We start from the raw sequence: 23,323 nt of genomic DNA, 5'->3' as shown, positions 1-23,323 counted from the left end.
GAGCCACAGAAAAGAGGGTGGAGAAAAGAGGGGCAGGAGGAAGATTTGATTAAAACAAAAAGATATGACAGAAGGGAATCAAAGAGTCAGCAACTGAGAAGGGAGTTTGATCATGGATTGAGAGAGAGGAAAGATGAGAAGAGGATTATTTTAGGGAAAGGTAGCTAAAAAAAATCAAAGAAGTTATAAGAAAAATTTTACTTGAAGGAAATCCCTAAAAAACTGCATAAGGATACATCAAATGATACAAAGGAAGCAACATGAAAGGAGAGAATACTGATAGAAGGCAAAGTGAAAAACAAAAGGAATGTAAATTAGCCATTTGATTGAAGGCTGGCTTCAAAACTTTGGATAAAATGGATTATATTTTGTTATTCTCAGAGTGGATAATGATACAAAACACATTCTTTGGAGATAGATTTTCAGATTCTTGTTGGAAAAGGTAGCGAATGTGTTTCTCTAATGATTACCAGATCCTTCCACCACCGCTCCTGTCTCCATCCCAGGCAAATTATAGAGACAGAAAATATCACTGGAAAAGTAAAGCTTGTCCCAACTAAGTTTGTCTCCAGAAAGTTACCCTACAGGCCCACAGTTAAGTCAGCGTCCGTTCAAAAGGTCCCTTCTCCCTAACCCTAGACTTTACTCATTTAAAAAATGTAGATTTTTTGAGTAACTATCCTCAACTGTAACCTACCTGACTTTGTAGTTATACCGTATACTTGGACAGTTTGAAAATATCTGAAACATGTGAAAATACATTTACTAAAACAACTACTAATTTCCAATACAGGGAGTACTGTGTAGTAGAGGGAGCACAGAATTGGACCCAGGAGAAATTTGGGTTCAAATTCTACCTCAGGTGCTAACTAGTTGGGTGACTCAGAGAAGTCACTTAACTTCTCTAAACATCAATTTCATCTATAAAATGGGAATAATAATAATAGCGATAGTACCTATACCTCTCAGGGTTCCTGCGAGACTCAAATGAGATAATATGTGTAAAGTATTTTGGAAATGTTACAGCACTTACAGAAGCTATCTTTTAAGTCTTAGTGCAGTCATTAGTTAAAAGCTTAAGACCACACTGAGATTTTGGGTACACTGTATCTTAATATCAGATATTGCTGTTTATATTCTTTGGAAGTAAGTGTGGCATTCCATACCAATTAGTATTAGTATTATCATTAGTATCAGGACTTTCTGGTATAGAAACTCCCTTCACTAATGGAGAGCATCAGCTAGTCTATGACTTTGAGTCTTAGAAAATTGGCTGGATCCCTGAGAAGTAAAGTTACTTAACCATGGTTCTAGGCTTCTAGTTATCAGACAGAATTCGAACCCATGTCTTCAAAGCTAGTTCTCTATCTACAATACCATATTACTTCTCATTAGAGATAATAACACCTTATGCATGAACGTATATCTCTTTAGAGTTCTTCAAAACATTTCCTCATATATGATCTCATTTGATCCTCACAACAAACCTATTACTAGGTAAATAATATTGCCCCTTTGTTATGTAGTTAAAGGAACAGACTCAAAAGAAGGGAAATTATTTGCTCAGTATCACATGTTTAAGTGTTGGATGTTGGATTAGAACCTGCGTTTTATGACTTGCGAGGAGCTGTTTTCACTACTCAGAGATAAAGTGACATAATATGAACTGATTAATACAATCTAACAGAAAGTGATATTCCCCCTCCCCCTGCCCATACCCAAGAGTGAAGCTATCTATAAATGGAAGCCAGGAATAGGTAAACATGGCTATATCCCATGGTGACTTTTCTGTCCTCACTGGTAACTTCTTAGAAATGCCACGTTGGGAGTCACAGCTCCAAATCTAAAGTTAGAAACCATATCGGGCTGTTAAGTAAGAGGGGTCAGCTTACAGCTGCTAAGGGAGCTCGTTTGATATATGAGCGTCAATTATAGAAAAGCCTTCAACATGGCCAAAACTCAGTTTTAAGTGGAATTCTGTGCCAAATATTGTCCACTATAGTTACCTAGACAAGTAATTATGCTGCTAAATCAAGTAACTAAAATTAGTATAGCATAAAGACACCTTGACTCTCTCAAAGTACAGGAAGTCGTGCTTGGATTCATGAGAAGGCAACAGTGGAATGTAATTTAAAGTACCTTTAACTCCCCCAATTTCAGCATATTTCAATCATCTTTCCTGTTATAGTTAGAGTTGGAATGTATTCAGCAGGTGTTACTGAAAGATTTCTTTTAAGTCCTTCTCGACCTGAAATATCACCCAACTGGACACTGAACATTGGACCTTCATATAATTGCCTGCTAAAGAGTGAAAAATCTAAATATAACAACCTGCCCTCCTACTAGACAAAACCAGAAGATCAAAAGCACAGCTGCTATCTGTGTCTTTCAGAATTGTGAATATAGAGCAATGTCTACACTGTGCTGAACATCTGGTTGAAAACTGGGGGGGGGGGAAGCATGCTGTCAATCTTTATCTGGCTGTTTGCAAATATGTTGAAGACAGAAGGTCCAGATTTGTACCTGAGTTTTTCGGATTTCATCCAGATTTTTGGTGCTGTATAGACCCTGCCTTATATGTCAGAATCTGACAGTATCTTTCATCAAGAAATTCTACAGAATTTGAGATTCAAATTTAATAATCAGAAAGTACTTTACCTCTAAACTCATTTCAATGAACACACAAATAACAGTGGTCAAATTATCCCTCTAAACTCTATCCCAATCAAACTCTATCCCAATAATGTTTTCTCTGTCTCTTAAAAAAATCAATATTCATAAATGCACAAGGCTATATGTATTAACAAGTTGATTCAAGTTTAAACATCGACCTATATTTTCTTTCTCACTTTTTATTTTCCATGTATCTTCTCAAAATCCTGTGTGGAACCAGCCATCTACCATTTGGCAGAATTCATTTTGGAATAGCCTGAATCTTGTTGCTTTCTTCCTCTCATTTTTTTTTTTTTGCAAAGCTAAATTAACAAAGAGAACTTGGTTAGTCATGTTAGACAAGCTGTTCCCAAAATAGCACCTTCCATTTTGGTATCTTCAGCTTTGCAGCTGCTGTCTCTCTCCGTTGTCTGGGAAGAAAACTTTAACATTAAGAGTTGCTGATGTAGATTTTTTTTCTCCCCTCTGAGTTGACAAGGGGTTGGGCCTTGACAGAAGTTATTTGGCTGTAAGCTTTGTAGTTTGGAAGAACTTGGTCTATAGATTTTCGCCTAACTTTCAATTGATGTGTTTAGCTTTAGTGGGAGTAATACAATCACTTACACCATGTTGTCGTCTCAAGGAGTTTTGCTACATCCCTACGGCGTGCCCATGATTGTGCCCGCGGCACCATACTTCACGGGACTTGTTCAGGTAATTCAAGGCCGCTTCCAACAAGCAACTTAACTCTGGTGCACTTAGAGTAATAATTGGAATTTTTATGGTTGAGAAAGCAAACACTTTTAATACAGGAAAAAGCCTTCATGTAGTCAGTGAGAAGACAGTAGGAAATCAAAAAGATGGATCACCCTAATCTGTGTATTGACATCTCTCATGGCTGAATAAATGGTGTAGTTGAGCTATATTTGCTTGTATTGATCTGCCTGCTGCTTAACATTCATGCCTTTGCTTCAAGAGGTTGACCACAGGGCAAAGGATTTGCTATCCGTTTCAGCTTTCTGAGGGACTCAGCATTCCCACTGCAGATCATGAGGCAAAGTAACTTACCATGATGTGGTTCAGTTAAGTGCTTTAGCCCAGCAAATATGAGGAACATTAAATATGCATTAATTCATATGTTAGACTTCACATGGAATGTCTGTTTTAATAGATTTTTTTTGTAAAATGGAATAATACATTGATGGTTAATTTATGAAGTTTAGAGATCATTATAGGAACCCCATATCAGCCCTTTGAGTTTTTAATGATGGCAAGGAATTGGTGACTTGAAACATATTTGGTTTTTTGAGGAATTAACTAGCAGTTAATTCCATCATGGCGTTCAGAATAGATTGTCTGCTAGCATTGTATGTCAGATAATTCTTCCAAAGGTTTTCAAGGGACTTTGCTTTTGCTTAGATAAAGATCTGCCTTCACTGTGAGAATTTTGCAAGCTGCTGGTTTTGGACTAATGTGTAGTGGTCAGAACACTGACACCTATATTTTCATTCTGGTTCTCCTACTAAATAGCTGTGTGATCTTGGGCAAGTCACTCTCTCATATGGAAAATAAAGGAGTTGGGTGAAATGATTTCTAATATCCCTTCCTCATTCTCAAGTTTAATGATTCTTTGTGTCTAGGTACTCTGTTGTATAATACATATTTGTAAAGGTTTTTTGCATGGTTATCATCCAGTACCATCTTTCTAACATTTTCTGGTTATTATCCAGCAGGTATTTTTCCAACACCTGCCTTTAATCTAAAATAGACCCTTCTTTATTATACTTTGCTCTACATGATGAAAAAAAATCTAATTGTTATTCATAGTAAACAAGCAACAAAAAAGATTTCCCTCCCCCTCACCCAAATACCCCAAACCTGTAGTTTGGGAGTGGGTGAAGTGAATAAAGTCCAGCCCAACTCATTAGAGTTGAACTAAAAAAAAATGTCTTCAGCACAGACCATTGGGCAGACACATTATTTTTCCCCCAACCTTCATTGTAACCCGTTGTTTATTACAAAAGGCTGGCTAGAATATCAAACCTGGGGTGATTCCAAACAGCCGAACAGCTCAATAATTCTGGATTGCTGACTGGTGCCTTCACTAGAGAGTTTACTCGATATCAGCCACATGTGTATGAAGTAGAAATAAATTGATCTACCTGAGATTGACCATTATCAATACTGAAATCTCTTTGTGTTTCTTGGTCCAAGCAGGCATTGGCAGCTGCTGCTTCTGTGGTATACAAGGGCAGGACTGGAAGCTTACAGGCAACTCCTTTTATTTCCATTTTAGATGTTGGGTGAAGGTCAGGACCAGGAGCTCTGTCAGACCCTCTGCTATCCTATCCAATAAATAATTACAAGCAAATCGTGCCTTTCACTCTATGCTGATTGATGCTGAAATTGCTTTTGAAAGTTCTCATAAGTTCCTGTTATAGATTAAGTGCTGGTGTAGGAAAAATAACTGCACCCAACTGAAATGGGTGAATGTAATCAGGTTTAATGGACTCGGGAGCTTGTTGGGAATTAAATAACTATTGATTTGTTGGAATGTTGCTGTCATTACAAAATGCCACTCTGGACACATTACCCAGGTGATAGATTGGAAGACACAAGGGCTCTTTGAAAAATTTGGGAGATTTGGCTTTATTCGTTAGGTACACCATTTCAGCCAGTATGTTTGTGGAGTGTGGCAAATTGTTTTAAGAAAGTAGGAATGGGCTGGTGCTACCATTTATTAACCGCAACATTAGTGTATTTTTCCATCCGAGGACTCAGGTTTGGCGGATGTCTTTTTGATATTTCATTAGAAACATGATTTCATCAGGATGGATGGTGCCGTTTCCACCTGTGAAGATCACAGCTCACCTGAACATTAGATTTTGGCTTCCTAGCTTGCTTTGTCCAGAACAACTCAGCCCATGGCATCTAAAGTTTTGGTGATGACCTTTTCTGAATTTACTGACACTGATCCTTTGATAACAGACAGGTAGGTGGTTGCTGAGAACCTTTTCAGCCAGGTAGAAGTATACAAAACTCTACTGTCATAGCCTGGAAGATCCAGTGTGCACTTTCATGACGCGATCTGGCATCCTAGTAGTACTTTAGTGCAGGCACATTTGCCATCCCTGCCCCAAAATTAAAGAGAGCAGTATGACAGTAGTACTGTAAAAAAGACTATTGGATTTGTAGTCAGAAGGACCTGGGTTCAAATCATAGTTTTGCCTTTTCCTTTAGGGCTTTGGGCAAGTCATTTACCCTTTCTGGGCCTCAGTTTCCTTACATGTAAAATTAGGGGGTTGTAGTAGATGAAATCAAAAGTCCTTTCTTACTCTAACTCCACAATCATTTGTAAATCCCTGGTCCAAAGCCTGTCTCCTTCCATTCCACATCCTGAAGGGTCAAAGACTTAGAGTGATTGTCTTTCTTTCTGGTACACTGAGCCAAAACATGATATTAAAACGTTTGTGTTATGACAATTGCATTAGAATCACCTGTAGCAGCGCACTTGAGAAAAATTATATCAGTGAATGTTACCATCACCAAATGCCTTCCATCTCCACAACAATTTAATATCAGGTTACTTTCCTGCTCTCTGCCCTGGGTTCCTTGCCATCAAGACTAAAATGCTTTTGTAACATGTGAAATACTTGCCATCTCATGGGATTTGCCATAGTATTACAAAGGAGCCTCTGCCACTTAATTTTCTCAGGTAATGAAGTAAACTCCAATTTTTCTTTAGTTTGGTGTTGTTTTGTTTTGACTTCATACTCTAATATCCCAATGAATCTATAATTTCAATGTCTTGGAAATTCTCTCTGAGCAGATTGCAACTAATCCATGTCTTCTTATCCTTTGCTACTGTCAGCCAGATCCTCCAATAATTTTGCCAAAGAGGGTAGTCCCAAAGTTTTAAAAGCCTTCCTTGAATTCTCTTAATACCGTAAGGATACCTCAGTGATACACATGGACTGTCCATCAGTTATTACTCATTTCTATGTGAGTAGCCTGAATTCTTTTTCAATCCTACATTTGTTTGATAACATCCTTTACACTGCTGATCTGTGTAATTCCTTATTTTAATGTATTGCAATCAGCTCATGTATGCCTTTCCATCGTCCTTTGGTGGATTCTTCATTTATTTTTACTAATAATAAAATAATTATGATACTAGGTAAGGTAGAATAGCTTGTATGAATATAGAATATAAGCCTAATCATAGATGAGTGATCTTTATTTGTTTCAATAAGTGCTTGGCCTCTGGAACTCTCTCCCTCATTGCAGATCCTGAGCATGTACTGCTAGGTATCCTAGGGAGTTGCCCGAGACACATAGAGTTTTAATGACTTATCCAAGGTCACAAAACCATTTAGTGTTAGACCAAGAGTTTGAACCCACTTTTTTTCTGACTAAACACACTCAACACTGGGTCCTTCACTGCCTCTAAGCCTAACCATGCTCAGTGGTACAGCCAAGTAGTATCTTTCCTGTTTCCTAATAGGTTCTCATGAATAGCCAATCTCAAAGTCTCTCCTTCTGATAGATGGACCAGCAGCTAGCCCTATCTGAAAGGCTCTTTTCTGTATAATGGCTAGAATTGTACTGTACACCTTGAATTTATGTGACCCCAATCTTTATATAGCCAGGGTTAGGTTCTAATCTATATGCACAATTCCTGAATGGGAGGTAGTTTAATGGTTTTGAACTGTTTTAATGTATCAAGAGACAGAAGGGGAGAATTAGAGCAGCTCCCCATTGGATCTGACATGTATACCACTGAGACAGAAACATCAATGTAAGCATCATTGGGCTGAATACCTGCAGAGACAATTGTAGATATAGTTGTCTGAGATGTAGACTATGGTTATATGATCCCAAACATCTGGATGTTTCCAAATATCAAGCTGTTTTTAATCATGTAATCAACACATTTGGTCTCCAACTGGAGCTCAGAGACCAGTAGTAATAACACCAGGATTTTGGGGTCATGGATATGAACCTCAAATAGAACAATGAGCTTGTTAGAGAAGCAGTGTGTCAGTAACAGAAAGATTAGACTTCATTAGAAGACCCATGTTTAAATCTTGTCTCAATCACTTACTGGCACATTATAGGTATAAATGTCTATGCCCCCTTCTGGAAGAAAAAACAAAAACAAAGCCCCAGCTTGTAGCCCAAATCTTAATGTTTTCATTTGTTATTTTTATTATTAAGGTCCAAATCTCCATTTTCGTTTGTGTAGCTGACTCCCAGGGAAGGAAGTTCTTCCACCAATGTAGCTTCATACCTGATCTGCAACTTGTAGTCCCAGAGATATGCAATTAAGTGACTTGCTTGGGATCATGCTGCTTGCATATCAGGGAGGTGGTACTTGAACCAAGTTCTTCCTGACTCCAAGGCCAGTTGACATATCTCTTATAGCATATTACCTCTGATGATGATGATGATGATGATTGTAAAAAAATCTATCATTCATGTCTAGTGATGGTGGATGAGTAGTATCATCTTCATATGTGAAGCATAATATGTCAATATCATTAGACAAAACAGAAACACAAAAGGCTACGTCTATGATTGGATCCTCTGATTTGTTGTTGAAATCAGATCTAACAGGATTATGGAGAAACTTGAGAGCTATTTTAGGAATTGGAATTAGGAATCTTATATCTCTGTACTCAATGTTCTGCCTCAACTAAAACTCAGACTTCTCAGGAAAATTCCTTTCTGTGAATACCTTATTATATTGAACTTTATGGATGTTATGAATTCCTACTTTCTTCATCTGAAAGCACGCAGAAGACAGTGCCATTTTAAACTCCTTTTGTACACAGCGAAGCACAACATCAACAGAAAGCACAGGAAAAATAGCTTTCAGGTGTGGCTGGTGCTTTTATGAATCAACCTGTGAGTTTTTTGAAGCAGAAAGAAGGAAGTTGCCTCCACTGAATTTTGCAGTGTTTATACCAAAGCCCAAACTCAGTGCCTCATCATGGCATGGAAGTGGCCTTGGCTTCTTAAAAGCTAGCTCAGAAGAACAGCAGCTCTAGCAAGCCTTAAAAATCTAGAAAGACTTCAAAGACAGGTCCAACAATTGTAAGGACTCACCTAGCTAAGTCACAGAGGCTTATCAAAAGGTTGACAAGAGCTTTTTGCAAAGACCAACCGCTCAGATATAGAGGGCTTGCAGGAAATATCCCATATTGACAGGATCCTGGATCCTTAAAGTATGAAGAAGTTTATAAGACGTCGGCAATGTGCCCCTCATTTATTTGATAGAGACATTCAAATAAAACATGGAATTCTAATAATGAAGTAAGTGCCAAGTCTGAGCTCTCTATGCAGAATTGTGAGGCACCAAATGAGATTGTGATTTTAAGTGGGTTAGTTGGTAATCTTTAAGAACCATCATTTTTTTTTGCCATGATTGACTGTGCCTATTTAAGAAATTTCATAGTCCAAATATCTTTCATGCTGAGAGTTCTGTTCATCTAGAATTTTTAAAAACAATGTGCTTTTGATAACTGTCAAGGGCCATGTGCCTTCAATTTGCGTTTGCTTCTTGTTACTCATCAGGGGATGTGCTTATGTTGTCATAGAGGTTCTGCCCACGTTAGCTTACGGAGAACATTGAAGTAGTTGTCATAGTGTCCTGAATATAAGCCCCATTCTTAAAATGAGATCACATATCACAGATGATCATAGATTTAGAGCTTAGAGGGATTGGAAGATCATCTAGTCTGACCTCTCATTTTATAGATAAGGAAACCCAAGCCTCGAGAAGTTGGGGTTCTATAACCCAAGGTAACATAGATAGGAAGATCTGAGCCAGGATTTGAACTGAGATTTACTCTCTGAATCTAGATACAGCCTTCACTCTACCGTGAGAGAAACTAAAAGAATAACCCCAATGATAGATTTCACTAGGTTTTATAAAAATACGTATTTTATTTGGAGCCAAGAGAAAATGTAGCCTATATTCAAATGAATTTGGTACCTGATTTAGCTTCTCTTATCTTTCTTTTTCCCTACTCCACAAAAAGACAAACATCTCTAGAGGAGAAAGCAGTGATTTCCATTTCGTTATCACCCCCTCCTGATTGTCTCCAGTGATCATAATACCTAGATAACTGCTAAGCTTTATATTGTCCTGTGCACAAGCAGGTTATTTTTGACGTTTTCTGAAATGTCTGTTCTGCAAAATATTTTAGTTATTTGATTTTCTTCCTGTGGGAGGTGGGGGTGGTGTTAGAGAGGACAGGTTCAGGAGAAAGCAATTGTGAGGACTTCCCTAGCTAAAGCAAAGATGCTCATTAAAAGGCTAGCCACAACTATTCACAAAGACCAACTGCCAGGATATAGAGGGTTTGCAATCTACGTAAGTAGAGGAAATAACTCATATTGGAGGAATTCCTGTCCATTTCATAGATGAGAAAATTGGGACCTACTAGAAAGGCCAAGAGAATTTCCCAGGGAGACAGAGGCAAAGTGGCAAATCCTAGCACCTAGAAACACTGTGCTTCTCCTTTTGTTTGGAGGTGGGGGAGGAGAACAACCCAAGTTATTAAATTGGAAATAATTTGGATTTTGCAACCTATAGAAGTACTTGGAAATGCCTGAGAGTAGCACCATTCTATTTTATATGAAATGTACTTTTTTAATTAAAAGATTAAAGGGACACTGTCAATCTCTCCTGATTAATATCAGTACTATAAAAAGGCTGTGTTTCTGTAGCAGCCATCTGTCATTTTGATCATTTTAAAGGCATGCTATATCAGCAAGTATGCTTTTTATAATAAATTGGCAAGGGGCAGCTAAGGCTGGAAAGGCTTGCTGGTTTCACACTTAGCTTTATTGCTTCAGTGCTCAGCAATCTGAACCTTTGAATATGAACCAGGGGCTCTCTCCCTGTCTTTTAGAGGTGGTTTTGGGTAAGTGTTTTCTTAGGTGATTTATGATGTGGACACTTCTGCCTCTTTACATTTCTCCCCCATCTAAAGATAGTCACATCATACTTGAATCCAACTGGCATGCCAAGGAATCAGCATATCCCATTGCCTCTTAGAGTTCAAAGAAATTACTCAGAAACACTGAATTTAATACTCCTCAGGACTTTTCTAGGGATGGGCTACCAGGTTATAAGCAAAATAAATAAATAAGAAATCCTGTTATCCTCTGTTAACACAGTTTTTAAGCTGAGTTTAAATTACTGAGAATTGTAAGAGTGAGTGTGGTCCACCATGGAACTTCTAAGGACCTGACCGTCTCTCATTCTTCCTTCCATCAAAGGAGGTATCTCAGCTCACCCCAGAAGGTCTCATAATTTGTGCTTGTATGTTGGCCAGGTGGTGATGACAATACTCTTATTATCATAGATTTAGCATTGGAAGGACATCAGAGGTTATCTAGTACAACCCTGCTAATTTGACAAATGAAGAAACTGAGGTACCAAGATAAAAATAGGTTGCCTAAAGTCACATAGGTATTATGTGGAAGAACCTGTATTCAAGCTAGGTATTCTGCCTCTAAACTCAGAACTCTTCCTATAGCATCTCCACTAAAACAATTATACTTTGGAGTTATCAGCTTGATACCCAGTTCAGAGTAACCTGCTAATTCTTCCCACTCCCTCTAAACTCATTTCTAACATCTAAGAGTGAATGTATTTCCCCTCTTCCATGGCACTACTGTGCACAATTAACTCATTCATATGTTCTGTGTTCTGTTTGAACTCTGAAGGATGGATAAGTTTCAGTCATAGTGGAGTTAAGGACATCAACAACACCAAGTGCTTTGAAGTTTACTAAGCCCTCAACATACATTTCAAGTTTGTTGGCATCTGTCATCTGTTATCAGTCCTTTCCTGTAATATAATCTGCAGCTTTTTTATGTATGACTGTATTTGTATATGACAGTATTATTACTGATCAACCTTTGGTACATGATACACTTGGACTAACTTTCACATTAACAGAGGTGAATTTGCACTGATTTATCCAAAATCTTTTCTTTCTCCATTTGACCAATGTCAGACATTTGCAGTATGGATAATCAAGGTTGGGGCATAGGTTATAACCAGGAAACAGAAGGATGTTCATTGGCCCATAAAAAGGGGGAAAAAAATCCATCCTGATCTGAAATGAACATGATTTCTCATGAACCTGTCCCTCATAGCTTTGAGATCATGGCAGTACAAGATTGTTGTCAAGCAGGGTTTTCCCCTGCCTAGTAGTAAAACTAACCCTTTGACCATTCACCCCAGTCAACTGTACATAGAACAAAAGGAACAGAAAGCCCATGCCCAGCTGCTCCAACCCCAAGACAGGGTTTTCCCCTGCCTAGTAGTAAAACTAACCCTTTGACCATTCACTCCAGTCAAGTGTACATATAACAAAGGGAACAGAAAGCCCATGCCCAGCTGCTCCATGTGGTCACAGCTTCTTGGGACAGACTCCATGGGACCACCCACACCACTGTTCTGTACAGTTCCCAGCACACTGTGGGCGCTTAATAAATGTTAAATAGTAAGAATAGCTTCCATCTGTCATTGCACAGTGGTAATGAGGATCTGATCCGGGTATGGGACTGTGGATTGGCACCAATGTTGCTTTTTCATGAACCTTTAAGATACAAGGGCTTAAAGTTCAAAGCTATCTTTGACATTCTGAAAGGGGGTAAAGAGCAGAGTTAGCACAGACAGCTTGGCTTATCTACTGGAGCCTGTCAAAGACCTCTCCTTGTTGTTTCACTATAGGTGAGGTGAGTCCTTTTAGGCCTGAATTTGAATGCTCCAGAGAATTATCTGTGGCTTATAAACTAAAGGGAAATTTCCCAAATCTCACAATTCTTAACATGGAAATACTGAATTAATTCTTGATTTCCTTGATTATGTTTTATAGTTCATCTCTTTGGCTGCTGAACATTTTTCAAGCCACTGGAAAATATCTATTTCCTTTATTTGTGGGAAGTTGTTATAGTTGTGGTAAGCTAACAATATGGACTTGCAGAAAAGCAATGGAAGATTAAAATTTTTAGAAAGACAAGAACTGTACAAATGAACAGAAGTGACCTGAGTGTGATGGCCGATGTCATAGTCCCTGCTACTTGGGAAGGCCAAAGATACTGGGCTCTTTGAGCTTAGAAAATTCTGAGCTGCAGTAGGACTAATGCTCATGGGGACCCACACAAAATTTGACACTGATAAGATGAGCTCCTGAGAGTGACGGGTGGGAGGCACCAGGCTTCCTAAGGAGAGGTGAACCAAACCAGGTTGAAATGGAGTAGCTTCCAGGGTGATCAGCAGTGGGATTGGCCTGTGTGTCACCATTGCATGTTCAGCCTGGGTGAGATTGGGAGATCTGTTCTCAAAAAACACATCAGTGAACTGCAGTGAAGGTGATGGTGACCTCATTTATTTTTTTTAAAAGACTATGCAAGTAACAGATTCATCTTCTCCTCCACCTCCCACTAGACATATAAAGCAGGGATCCAGGCATCAATCAAGGCATTTTAGATGGTTAATGATCTTTTAAAAAAATGCCAAAGACTACCATTGTGATCCAGAGTCCAAATAAGTCTCAAAAGTATCTCTTGGGGTTTGGAGGAGGCAAAGAATATATTTGGAGAAGGAAAGGAAGCTATTCATACACCAATGATTTTTTTTTTACCGGAACAGGGCTCATTTGTCCTGGTATCCCCCGTCCAAAAGTGAAAGGCTTGGGCAGTGGTGGCAGGGCATCTAGGTGGCACAATGGATAGAGTGTTGGGCGTAAGGTAAAGAAGGCTCATCTTCATGAGTTCAAATCTGACCTCAGATACTTCCTAGCTGTGTGACCCTGGGCAAGTCACCTCACCCTGTTTGCCTCAGTTTCCTCATCGGTAAAATGAGCTAGAGAAGGAAATGGCAAACCATTCCAACATTTTTGCCAAGAAAAACCCCAAGTGGGGTCACAAAGGATTGAATATATGACCAAAATGATTCAACAACAGATAATTTGCATATTATACAGGTAGAGACAGATTGGCCTCCCCAAAGAAAATCATTGTATCCATTAAGAAAAAAATTATTGCTATTTTTTGTTTGTCAATCACTTTTAATTCCCAGAATTTTCCTTTCCCCACAACCAGAGAGCTATTCCTTATATGAGAGGATAAAAAAGAAAGGAAAGAAAAAAAAAACAGCTAGCAAAAGAAACCAACATATCAACTAAGTCTAACAGAATTTGCACAATGCCATGCTCGTAGCCCCTCTGCTCCTATAAAGAAGGCATGTTCACAACCTTGATTTAGATCTAGAGGGGAAGGAAGGACATTCTTGTATTTTGTTTTCAGAGCCAGAATTAAACAGAAATTTGTTTCTGGTGTTCTTTGCGTTTTATATTGCTGTAATCAATGCATACGCTATTTTCCTAATTTTACTTACTTTACTTTGTATCAGTTCATCTAAGTCTCACCATATGAGAATCATGTATTATCCAGGCAACCTATTTCTTTGCTCCTCCAAGTAGAAAGTTAATGTGATTCTCTCCTTCCACTGTCACTCCAGAGCTCTTTCCTTACCCTTTATTTTCCAGTTCTCTGTCGGGAGGCCTCTTTCCCTAGTGTGTTAAGTCATACTTATGGGAGAAGATCAAAGAATGAGGTTGGAAAGGGAGAGGAAGAGTGAGGCCATCCCAACATGGTTGATGTTGCTCTGTTTAGACAAACTTCTTTTCAGTTATCACTGTCTAAACCTTCTAGAAATATGAATTCAGTTTCCCTTTAAAACAAGAGTCAAGAAATGTTACCAACACACATTCTCTGTCAAACACGTCAGTTACTCCAGGGGCTATAGACAGCTTGCAAGCTATGTCTTCTGTCATTGTTACTACGGTGGTGTGTTTTTTCTCCCTCAAACAGTTTTTGTACTTGTTCTGGTGAGAGGTGTAAATACTATGATGCCTGATATCTGGAATTCTTTGACATAAAATGTGGAATTGACACGGTCTTTACAGTGACCATCTTAATAAGACAAACAAGGCAAACGGGCTCACTCTCTTGGCCTAATAGAGTATCTGGGTGGTCTATAGCTCTTTATTTGACTCCAGAGATTTCCTGAGCTCTTGCGTTTCAGAAGTTATTTGGGGGAGAGAGGACTCTAATGAATAGAGAGATCCCCCCACTTCACACCTGGTGTGTTGTCATGCTGTTCCCTATTGTATCTTAGCTGGGGTACTTGGTTCACATTGACAGAGTGGCTAAAAAAAAATTGTGTGTGCCATCTAACGGATATTGGATGTTTTTACCTATCATGTAGGATGCCAAGTAATCAGTGGTTGTAACACTACTGATAGCATAGTTAAATGCCCCTCTTCCTTGGCAGATACCAGACTGCCCTGTCACCTAGTAACATGATAGAAACGGAGAGTCAGAATACCTCATTGCCCTTCTTGCTTCCCTGGAGAACGTATTGCTCTTTCATCTGGGTGAGCAGTTGTGGGGTATGCTGGTGAGAAGCTGTAGCCGTATGCGTGCTCACCCCTTCCCCTTAGTAGAAGATATTTTGGAAAATTCATCCCATGCCTGGCATAGCACGATGCTGTAACATGATACACTTAGAGTTTTAGCTTGGACATTTTTGATCCTGTACTATCTATATCCTCACAAACTTGTGGTTTTTTGTTGTTGTTTTTGTTGTTGTTATCATTATCGAGGTTGTGATTCTCATCTTAACGGTTGAAAGAGCATCGGCTCTGAAGGCAGAATACCTGGGAGAATCTGCCTTCTGCTATTTACTCTGCATGTGGCCTTGAGCACATCACTTAACATTCCTGCACCTCACTTTTTTCATATGTAAAATGAAGGGATTGGACAAGATCATACGACCATATCTTCAGAGATGTAAGGGATATTAAAGGCCAGCCAGTCCAACTTCCTTATTTTACAGATGAGGAAACTGAGGCTTATAGCAGTTAAGTGACGTATGTGATGTACACAGCTAGTAAGTGACAGAGATAGGATTTGAACCCTGGTCTTCCTGACTCTATGTCCAGCACGCTATCTACTCGACCATTATGTCTTACAGCACTTAATGTATGATTCTATTTAGATATTGTCAGGCTTATTCATCCCATTCCAAGGGAGGGTTTCCCTTCCAACTTAATTATGTCAAATCTGTACATTTCCTATAGTTGATGTCATAGCCCATTCCAGTAAACAAACATTAAGTACTTACCATGTGCCAGGGACTGTATTAGGCACTAGGAATGCAGATACAAGTGAAAAAAAAAAAGGCAATCCATGTCATCAAGATACTTATCTTTTAATGGGAGAAAACAATATATAAAAGCAAATTGAAAAGGGAGGTTCAGGAGAAGGTATATCATGTGGCATGATCATGGTGTGAGGTCTGTTTCATCCACACCCTTATGCTAACCTTAACCTTGTACCCCACATTGAGCCAAATAGAGTTTCCATAGATTCTCTATAATTAAGGTGAGATCTTCTCATCATTATTTGTTCTTGTGGTAATTTTATTTTTTTGGAGAACCATTGTCCCATGGCTCTGGTGAAATCCTAATGTGTTATATCCACTATGTCTTGGGTCAAGTGGAGCCAAGGCTAAATACATTTTGTTTTCCTTTAGAACAAAAAATTCCCAACCTTTTTTGATCTTGTGGGTTCCGGCAAAAAAGGAAATGGATCAGAACATTTTATTATTATTCTCTCTTTCTGATGTTTCCTCCTTCTCCAGCTGCCACTTTACCCATTCCTCTAATGAACAAAAGTGCGATCCTCTTCCTTGAACTATTGGTTTGGATTTTAGCTATAGATATAGTAGATATCACTAAGGCCAAATGAGGGAGAGGAAAAAAAGGGTTACAGTAGAAAAATCAAGTGAATGAGCACAGGAACTTGAAGCTATAAAAAGAGAGAGGGAAAGGAGGTTCTCAGAAGCGAGAAATGCTTGTGGGGACCATTTAAGATGCCTCACTACCTCCTTCTCCCCTACCTCCATGAAAAGAAAATAAAGACACACTCATTTTTCTCTTAAAAATAAACACACATTACTGAAGCTTGGATGAATGCATACGACAAGTGCAAAACTCACTTGAGGAGACCCTGCCATAGTTTGTGCTCTTTTTAGGACTAAATTTGGATAAGGCCTACTCAAGAGAGCAAGATATTTACCTGACCACCCGTCTATCAGTGAGTTGAGGCCAAGGCTGGGGAGACGGTTCATGCCTTGTCTGCTTCCATCACTTGCAGCAGAGGATTTACCTTGCACAAGGATTTGGCAGACCAAACTCACCTCTAAGAAGTAAGATCAGTTTTCAATTTAAATGAATTCACTTTCTCTCTTAAAAAATAAATCCTCTCCCTAATTCCCCTAAGTCCTTAAAGTATGACATTCTCCTTTTATAGATTGGATAAAGAAGTCATGGATAGGTCTCGCCAATGGCATTCAGATAAGATGAGCCAGCTGGGTCTGGTCTGAATGTGGAAAAGAATAGGGATGAGGGTCCATTAAAAAAAAAAAAGTGACAGCTTCTTATTCCATTAATGTCCTTTCTCTTCTCTTCACCCTCCAGAATCAGAAATAAATTTAAAGAAAGGCTGTAACTTTTGAATCATCTCAAATCTAGGCAAGACACAATGAGATAGATATCTCTGTCTTCATATAATCAATTTAATTCCACAAACATTTATTAAACGCTGCAAGACACTCTGCTAAATACAAGGAATATGACACCACAAACAAAAGAGTCTCTTTCCTCAAAGAGCTTATATTCTTCCGGGGTATACAGTGGGCAATAGGTAAGGAAACAGAAAGGCATTTCAGGACAGAAGGACCACTGACAACCAGGAGATCAGGAAAGGTCTCATGTAGGTAGTAGGGATGGGAAATCACAGGTAGTTGTAGCTACTACAGTATAGTGCATATGAAGAAGAACAGTATGAAATAAGAATGGAAATGTAGATGAGGGGAAGGTTTTTGAGGTCTTTAAATGCCAAAATGAGGAATTTGTGTTTTATCATAGAAGTAATGAAAAGTTTTGATTAGTGAAGTCATACATGCAGGCCTTTGTTGTAAGAGTACTAACTTGAGAGTTTCATGGAGGATGTATTAGAGTGGAGAGAGACTAGATGCAATGAAACGGGATAGGAAGTTATTGTTACAGTCAAGATGACAATGATATTGTTCTAAACTGGGATGGTAGCTGTTTGAATGGAGAGAAGGATGCAGATGCAAAAGATATTGTGTAGGCAGAATCAGTGTGACATAGCAATTTATTGATATAGGGTTTGAGAGAGAAGGAAGTGTCAAAGGTGACTCTGAAGATATAGACCTAGGTGATTGGAAGGGTGGTAATACTGTCAGCAGAAACAGAACGTTTGGTGAGGGGAGAGGAAAGGAATGAGCTGAGGGGAAATATAATGAATTCTGTCTTAAATATAGTAAGTTTGAGATGCCAATGAGACATCCAGGTAGAAATGTCCAACAAACGACTGATGATGTAGCACTGGATTTAAGAGAAAAATAGGGGGATTTGAAAGTCTTTTTTTTATTGTACTGTGTTATGGAAATGCTTGTTTATTCCATAAATTAAAAATAAAATAAATACAAATTTAAAAAAAAAAAACCTTGCCAGCATAGATATAGTCAGCTTTCAGCCAAGGAGAATATGCTTGAGATGTGACTGTATAGGCAATAGTTACAGTGTATATTTAATTGATGATGAGAATAATCAGAGATTTTGATCCTTACCGTACTGAGAATTGTAACACACTATCACAGGCTCATCCCCACACCGAGAAATGCTCTCCTTTCTCACCTCTTGTCAGAGCACCAGCCCAAAGGCCACCTTCTACCAGGAAGCCTTTTCTAAAGCTCCCAGTTCTAAGTGTTCTCCCTTCACTCCCATTACTTTGCATTAACTTAGTATAGTTTGCATTTACTTACCTGTATGCAGAGGCAGCATGGCATAAGGGATGCAGAGCCAGAAAATCATAAATTTAAATCCTGCCTCTCCCACATAGTGTTTTGTGTAATCCTGGGAAAGCATGGAGGACTCTTCATACATACATGCATGCGTACATACATTCATACAGCTTCTCAGTGCTCTGGTCAACTCTCTAAAGTTTCATAGTGGGTGCCCACATGAATTGGCAGAAGGAGTTTCTTTGTCTAAGTTTCATATGCCAGTGACATCACAGGTCCACTCCCTATCCTTACATATATACATGCTGTTTTCCTCCTGTAAAATGTAAGTTCCCTACAAGTAAGGACTTTTATTTTATCTTATATTATGGTCTTTATGTCTACAGCACCTAGCACAGTGCCTGGAATATATTAGGTGCTTAATAAATGCTTTTTAAAAACAAATTGAATTGAAATTTATCTTGAAAGTATAAACAACACAGGGGGAAAAGTAACATGTTTATTCAAAGAGGTAGAGGGTATTGGGGAAAGTGCCTTTTTCTTTTGTCAACTTACTGGTTTAGGAGCTAGTTTTTCTCTTGGGGAGGGCAGAAATGTATATAATTGTAAAATTACCTCCTTCCCCCTCAAACAAATAATGTGTTGAAAGAATGAAAACCTGCTATAGAAATTGAACATACTCCTGTTTGTCTCATTAAGTCTGTCCCTTCCCAGGCCAGAGTACATCTGGAGTCCCATGTGCTCTGTGTTCTGCATTTTCCATTATATTGTAGGCCTGTCTTGGGGCTGGCTGGGTGATTTTTCACTTCTGTTTGTAAAGGACAGTTCAGGGGATTGAATCTCCTTTGGGATTTGTAGCATTGAAAAACTAGATTCAAGTACAGATTTGTAGTTAGTATTAGTCTCCTGAGGATAGGCCTCACAGTGTCTAGACCTTAGGGAAGGATCCCTCTTCTCTCCTATTATGCCTCTTTTTTCCTTGTCTCCCTGAACCTTCCAGGTCTTGGGGGTCACAGATGACTGAATTCTACCCTCCAGTGAGCACATGTGATCTCAGAAAGGTAGCTAGGACTGGTGAGGGTGCTTAAGGGAAGGCAGAATGTGCTTCCCCGGGGGTTTTGGTACCACCTGTTCCAGGGAGGGTGTCGGAGTTTGCCTTCTGTTACTTGATCCTCATTCCTGGGGATGGTATTTTCAGCAGTCAGCAGTTGCCCCTTGAGGCCAACTGGGAAGGAGCTGGGAAGCCATCTGACACGCCCCGTTGTAACACTCACACAAGGCTTTCACCATTGCTTTGGATGAGATCTGTGCAAAAGAGATGTTGTTTTCAAGATATCTCCATGAGCAGCAGTTGTGAAATCCCCATTTAGTGTATGATGCCCCCAGAAGACAGTGGCCCAAGGGGCGCTATTCTGTTTCCCAGCAGAAGCCTAGCATTCCTGGAAACTTGCTAGCTTGAGGCCTGATAACATTAGAATTTATCCCTAGGCTGGTTTACTCTGCTACAGTAAAGCCAGCTTAGTCATTGATAAAAGACTTAATGAATTTGTAGTCAAAGTGCCTGACCTGTTTCTGAGAGAGTATGGATAGTAAGTCCTTCAATTTATCTGGGCCTCAGTTTTTTTCATCTGTAAAATGAGACAGTTGAATTAGATGATCTTTAACATCCTCTAGCTCTAAGCCCATGGAATCAAGGACACAGTGGACACATGGAAGCAGGACACAGTTACCTATTCCTCTTAAGCTTTGGGTCATAGAATCCATTATTTTTCGAAAGATACTGAGTAAAGGGGGAATTTGGAAGTAGAAGTGATTAATTTAGCTATCCACTAACTTGACTGCTGCAGCGTTCCCATTTCAGTCATGCAGTAAACATCTGCAATTTGTGTAGTTTTTGTGATGGGTGTGTCGGAATACACAAGAAAAGGTCTTTCCTGTCCAAGGAGACAGTACATGAAAGCACATGAAAGACTTTAGGAAAACTTAAAAAAGCAGTGTGACCTTGAGTATCACTTCACTTCCTCATCTATGAAATTAGTGTTAGTCTAAATCAGAGGTTCTTAATCTTTGACTGACTAGTCTGTTGAAACCTTTGGATTGACTCTTTCTCAGAATCATGTTTTTAAATAACTGGAGGAAATGCTAAGTTTCAATTAGAGATTAATAAAAATTAAGTTGTAATTTTCCCACCCAAATTCACATACCCCCCAGATCTAACCACACTCATTCAAGAGTTCTCTGGACCCCAAGTTTAGAACTCCTGACTTAGGTGATTTCTTTAAAAATCTTTCCAACACTAAAAATCTCTAAATTTGAGTATACGGTAGTACATTTGGATGAATATTGTATCTTTTTTTTAAGATTTTGTTTATTTATCTATTTATTTTTAGTTTTCAACATTCACTTTTACAAGATTTTGAGTTCTAAAATTTCCCACTTCCCTCCCCTTCCCTTAAGACAGCAAGCAATCTGATATGGGCTATACATGTACAATCATATTAAACATATTTCCACATTAGTCATGTTGTAAAGAAGAATCAGAACCAAAGGGGAAAACCACAAGAAAGAAAAAACAAATGAGAGAGAGAGAATAGTATGCTTCGATCTGCATTCAGACTCCATAGTTTTTTCTCTGGTTGTGGAGAGCATTATCCATCTTTAGTCTTTTGGAATTGTCTGGGATCATTGCATTGCTGAGAAGAGATAAGTCTATCAAAGTTGGTCATTGCACATGAACATTGCATCTTAAGTCAGAGTAACGAGCATTTACTAAGCTACTTGTCAGTCAGCCAATATTTCTAATACAAAGAAAGGTGAAAGGAATTCCTTGCTCTCCAGAAGATTACAGTCTGTTGGAAGAATATGTCAGACACCAAACTAGGTACTAGGGGATACAAAGGCAACAGTCTTACCATCTAACTAGGGGAAACAACAGGTTCAAAGGTAAATGCAGAGATGTGCAGGACCCAGTTTGAACTGGCTGGGGAAAGCCAATTGTTAAATTTTTCAGTGTGAACCTTTGCATGAAACATTATACATCAGTGCTTGATTTATTGTTTTGTTGATTACCTAGACTTAAGAAAGTGATGGAGGAAATGTTAATAATGCATGTTAAAGTTAAAAACATGCCGGCAAACTTGGTCTTTCCCTTCAGAAAGCCAGTTGGTAAACATGTATACAAAACAGATACAAGGTAATTATTTTGTGGGGAAGGCATTAGTCCCTAGGGAGCAAAGTCTTCACATGGAAGGTAGCATTTGAGCTGTGCCTTGAAGGAAACTAGGGATTCTTAGAGGTGAGGTGAGGCAAGGAGAATGTGCCCTGGAGTCATGAAGAACAGAGATGGATAATCCAGTATTCTGTATCAGAAGCAGTTCAAAGACCATTTTGACAAAGGACTTGGGTTAGAATCCTGCCTGTGCCACTGACAGGGTTATTATGGGAAAGTTGTTTCCCACCTTGAGACCTCAGGTTTCTTATCTCCAAAATGAAGTTTTCCAAAAATGATTGTGATGTAAAAACAAAAGACATCAATAAAACATACATGAATGAATGGTTGGACAAATGGAGGGGGTAGAATTCAGTGACTCCAACATCCCTTCTAGCTCTAAGATCCTATAATAATAAATTTAAAAATGAGTGCAGTATATAGTTAGTTCATAAGTTCCAAGGGGTCATAGAGTTAGAAACCCAGTAAAAACATAGGCAGTGAAGTAATCTCCCTGACTCAAATCTTCCTACAGGGACACTGAAAATGCTATCAGGGTAAGCATAAGGAAGGCAATGTGGCAAGTGCATTACATCTAGGTCCAGATTAGTGAGAATAATTAATCCCTTGAAGTGCGTACATTATTCAAATTCACACTACATATTTCCATTGGACAAGAACCAATGATTGTATTTTACATAATTACTACTTTGAGTAGTGTGAATTTGAATACATTCAGCCACTTCAGTGTGAGATTCATTGTTAGCACTCATCAAGGCACAGCTTATATCTTCTGCTCCCATATTTTCATAAAATCATAATTTATCATTAAATGGACAGTGGCTGGTGCAGACAAGCAGATTCCCATTTGCTGATTGACAAAGAGCTTGGAGGAAGTTAGTTTCTGAAATAAATCAAGGAAAACAGGAAACTAGATTTAAAACAGAAACCTTCTATTATTTCATAAGTATTCTCTTCCTTCACAATGCACCATGCCATGGCATTAATAAATACTTAAAAAACTCAAGGGCATTTGGTGAGCCTGTAAAATGGATCCCAAATCTTGAATCTATGTTATTTATGCTTACTTCCACTCTTTAAATAGGTATTTGATTGATAAAATGGAGTTTGGGAGACCTATTCTGAGTAACTTGATCCCACTTGCTGTGGCTTACAGAATTAATTCTCATAAGTCAACACAAAGACAACCTCAGAAAGTTTTTTTTTTTTGAGCAGCTAACCATTGTTATCACCTCTTTAAATACCCATCCATTTACTGGAACCAGAGTAGTAGTAACCCAGAGTCATTCATGCTTTTTAACTTACTCTGACCAAGCCTTCAGAGAGGAAGCAATTCCTGCTAATGAGTCAAAGTACTTGGCAAAACAATGATGGGGTTGAGGGAGTGAAGAGGGTATTTGAGTTAATAGAATATCTTGAAGACAATTCAAGTGCATTGAGGAAAAAATGGAATATTCCAAAGTAACATTCAGCATAATGTGGGTTTTGGTTCTCTTCCAATAACACAAATATTCACTAGG

The 23,323-nt window shown here is 38.7% G+C and overlaps 1 protein-coding gene across 4 annotated transcripts in view; it reads left to right on the top strand.

Annotated features, from left to right (window-relative positions):
• The window catches only part of RBFOX1 (RNA binding fox-1 homolog 1), a 411,528-nt gene that overhangs the window by 26,460 nt on the left and 361,745 nt on the right, over positions 1–23,323 (top strand). For 2 of the 4 annotated variants that reach the window (XM_027839403.1, XM_027839401.1), the window contains exon 1: positions 3,280–3,366. The exons of the other annotated variants lie outside the window; for them this stretch is intronic. In XM_027839403.1, coding sequence (XP_027695204.1) covers positions 3,280–3,366 — 87 coding nt within the window. Of the gene's footprint in view, positions 1–3,279; positions 3,367–23,323 lie in introns of those variants that run through there. 4 annotated transcript variants of the gene reach the window in all.

Source organism: Vombatus ursinus, unplaced genomic scaffold, assembly GCF_900497805.2.
Source record: "Vombatus ursinus unplaced genomic scaffold, bare-nosed wombat genome assembly UNPS02014832.1, whole genome shotgun sequence".
Lineage (NCBI taxonomy): Eukaryota > Metazoa > Chordata > Mammalia > Diprotodontia > Vombatidae > Vombatus > Vombatus ursinus.
This window is presented reverse-complemented; position numbering and strand designations above follow the sequence as displayed.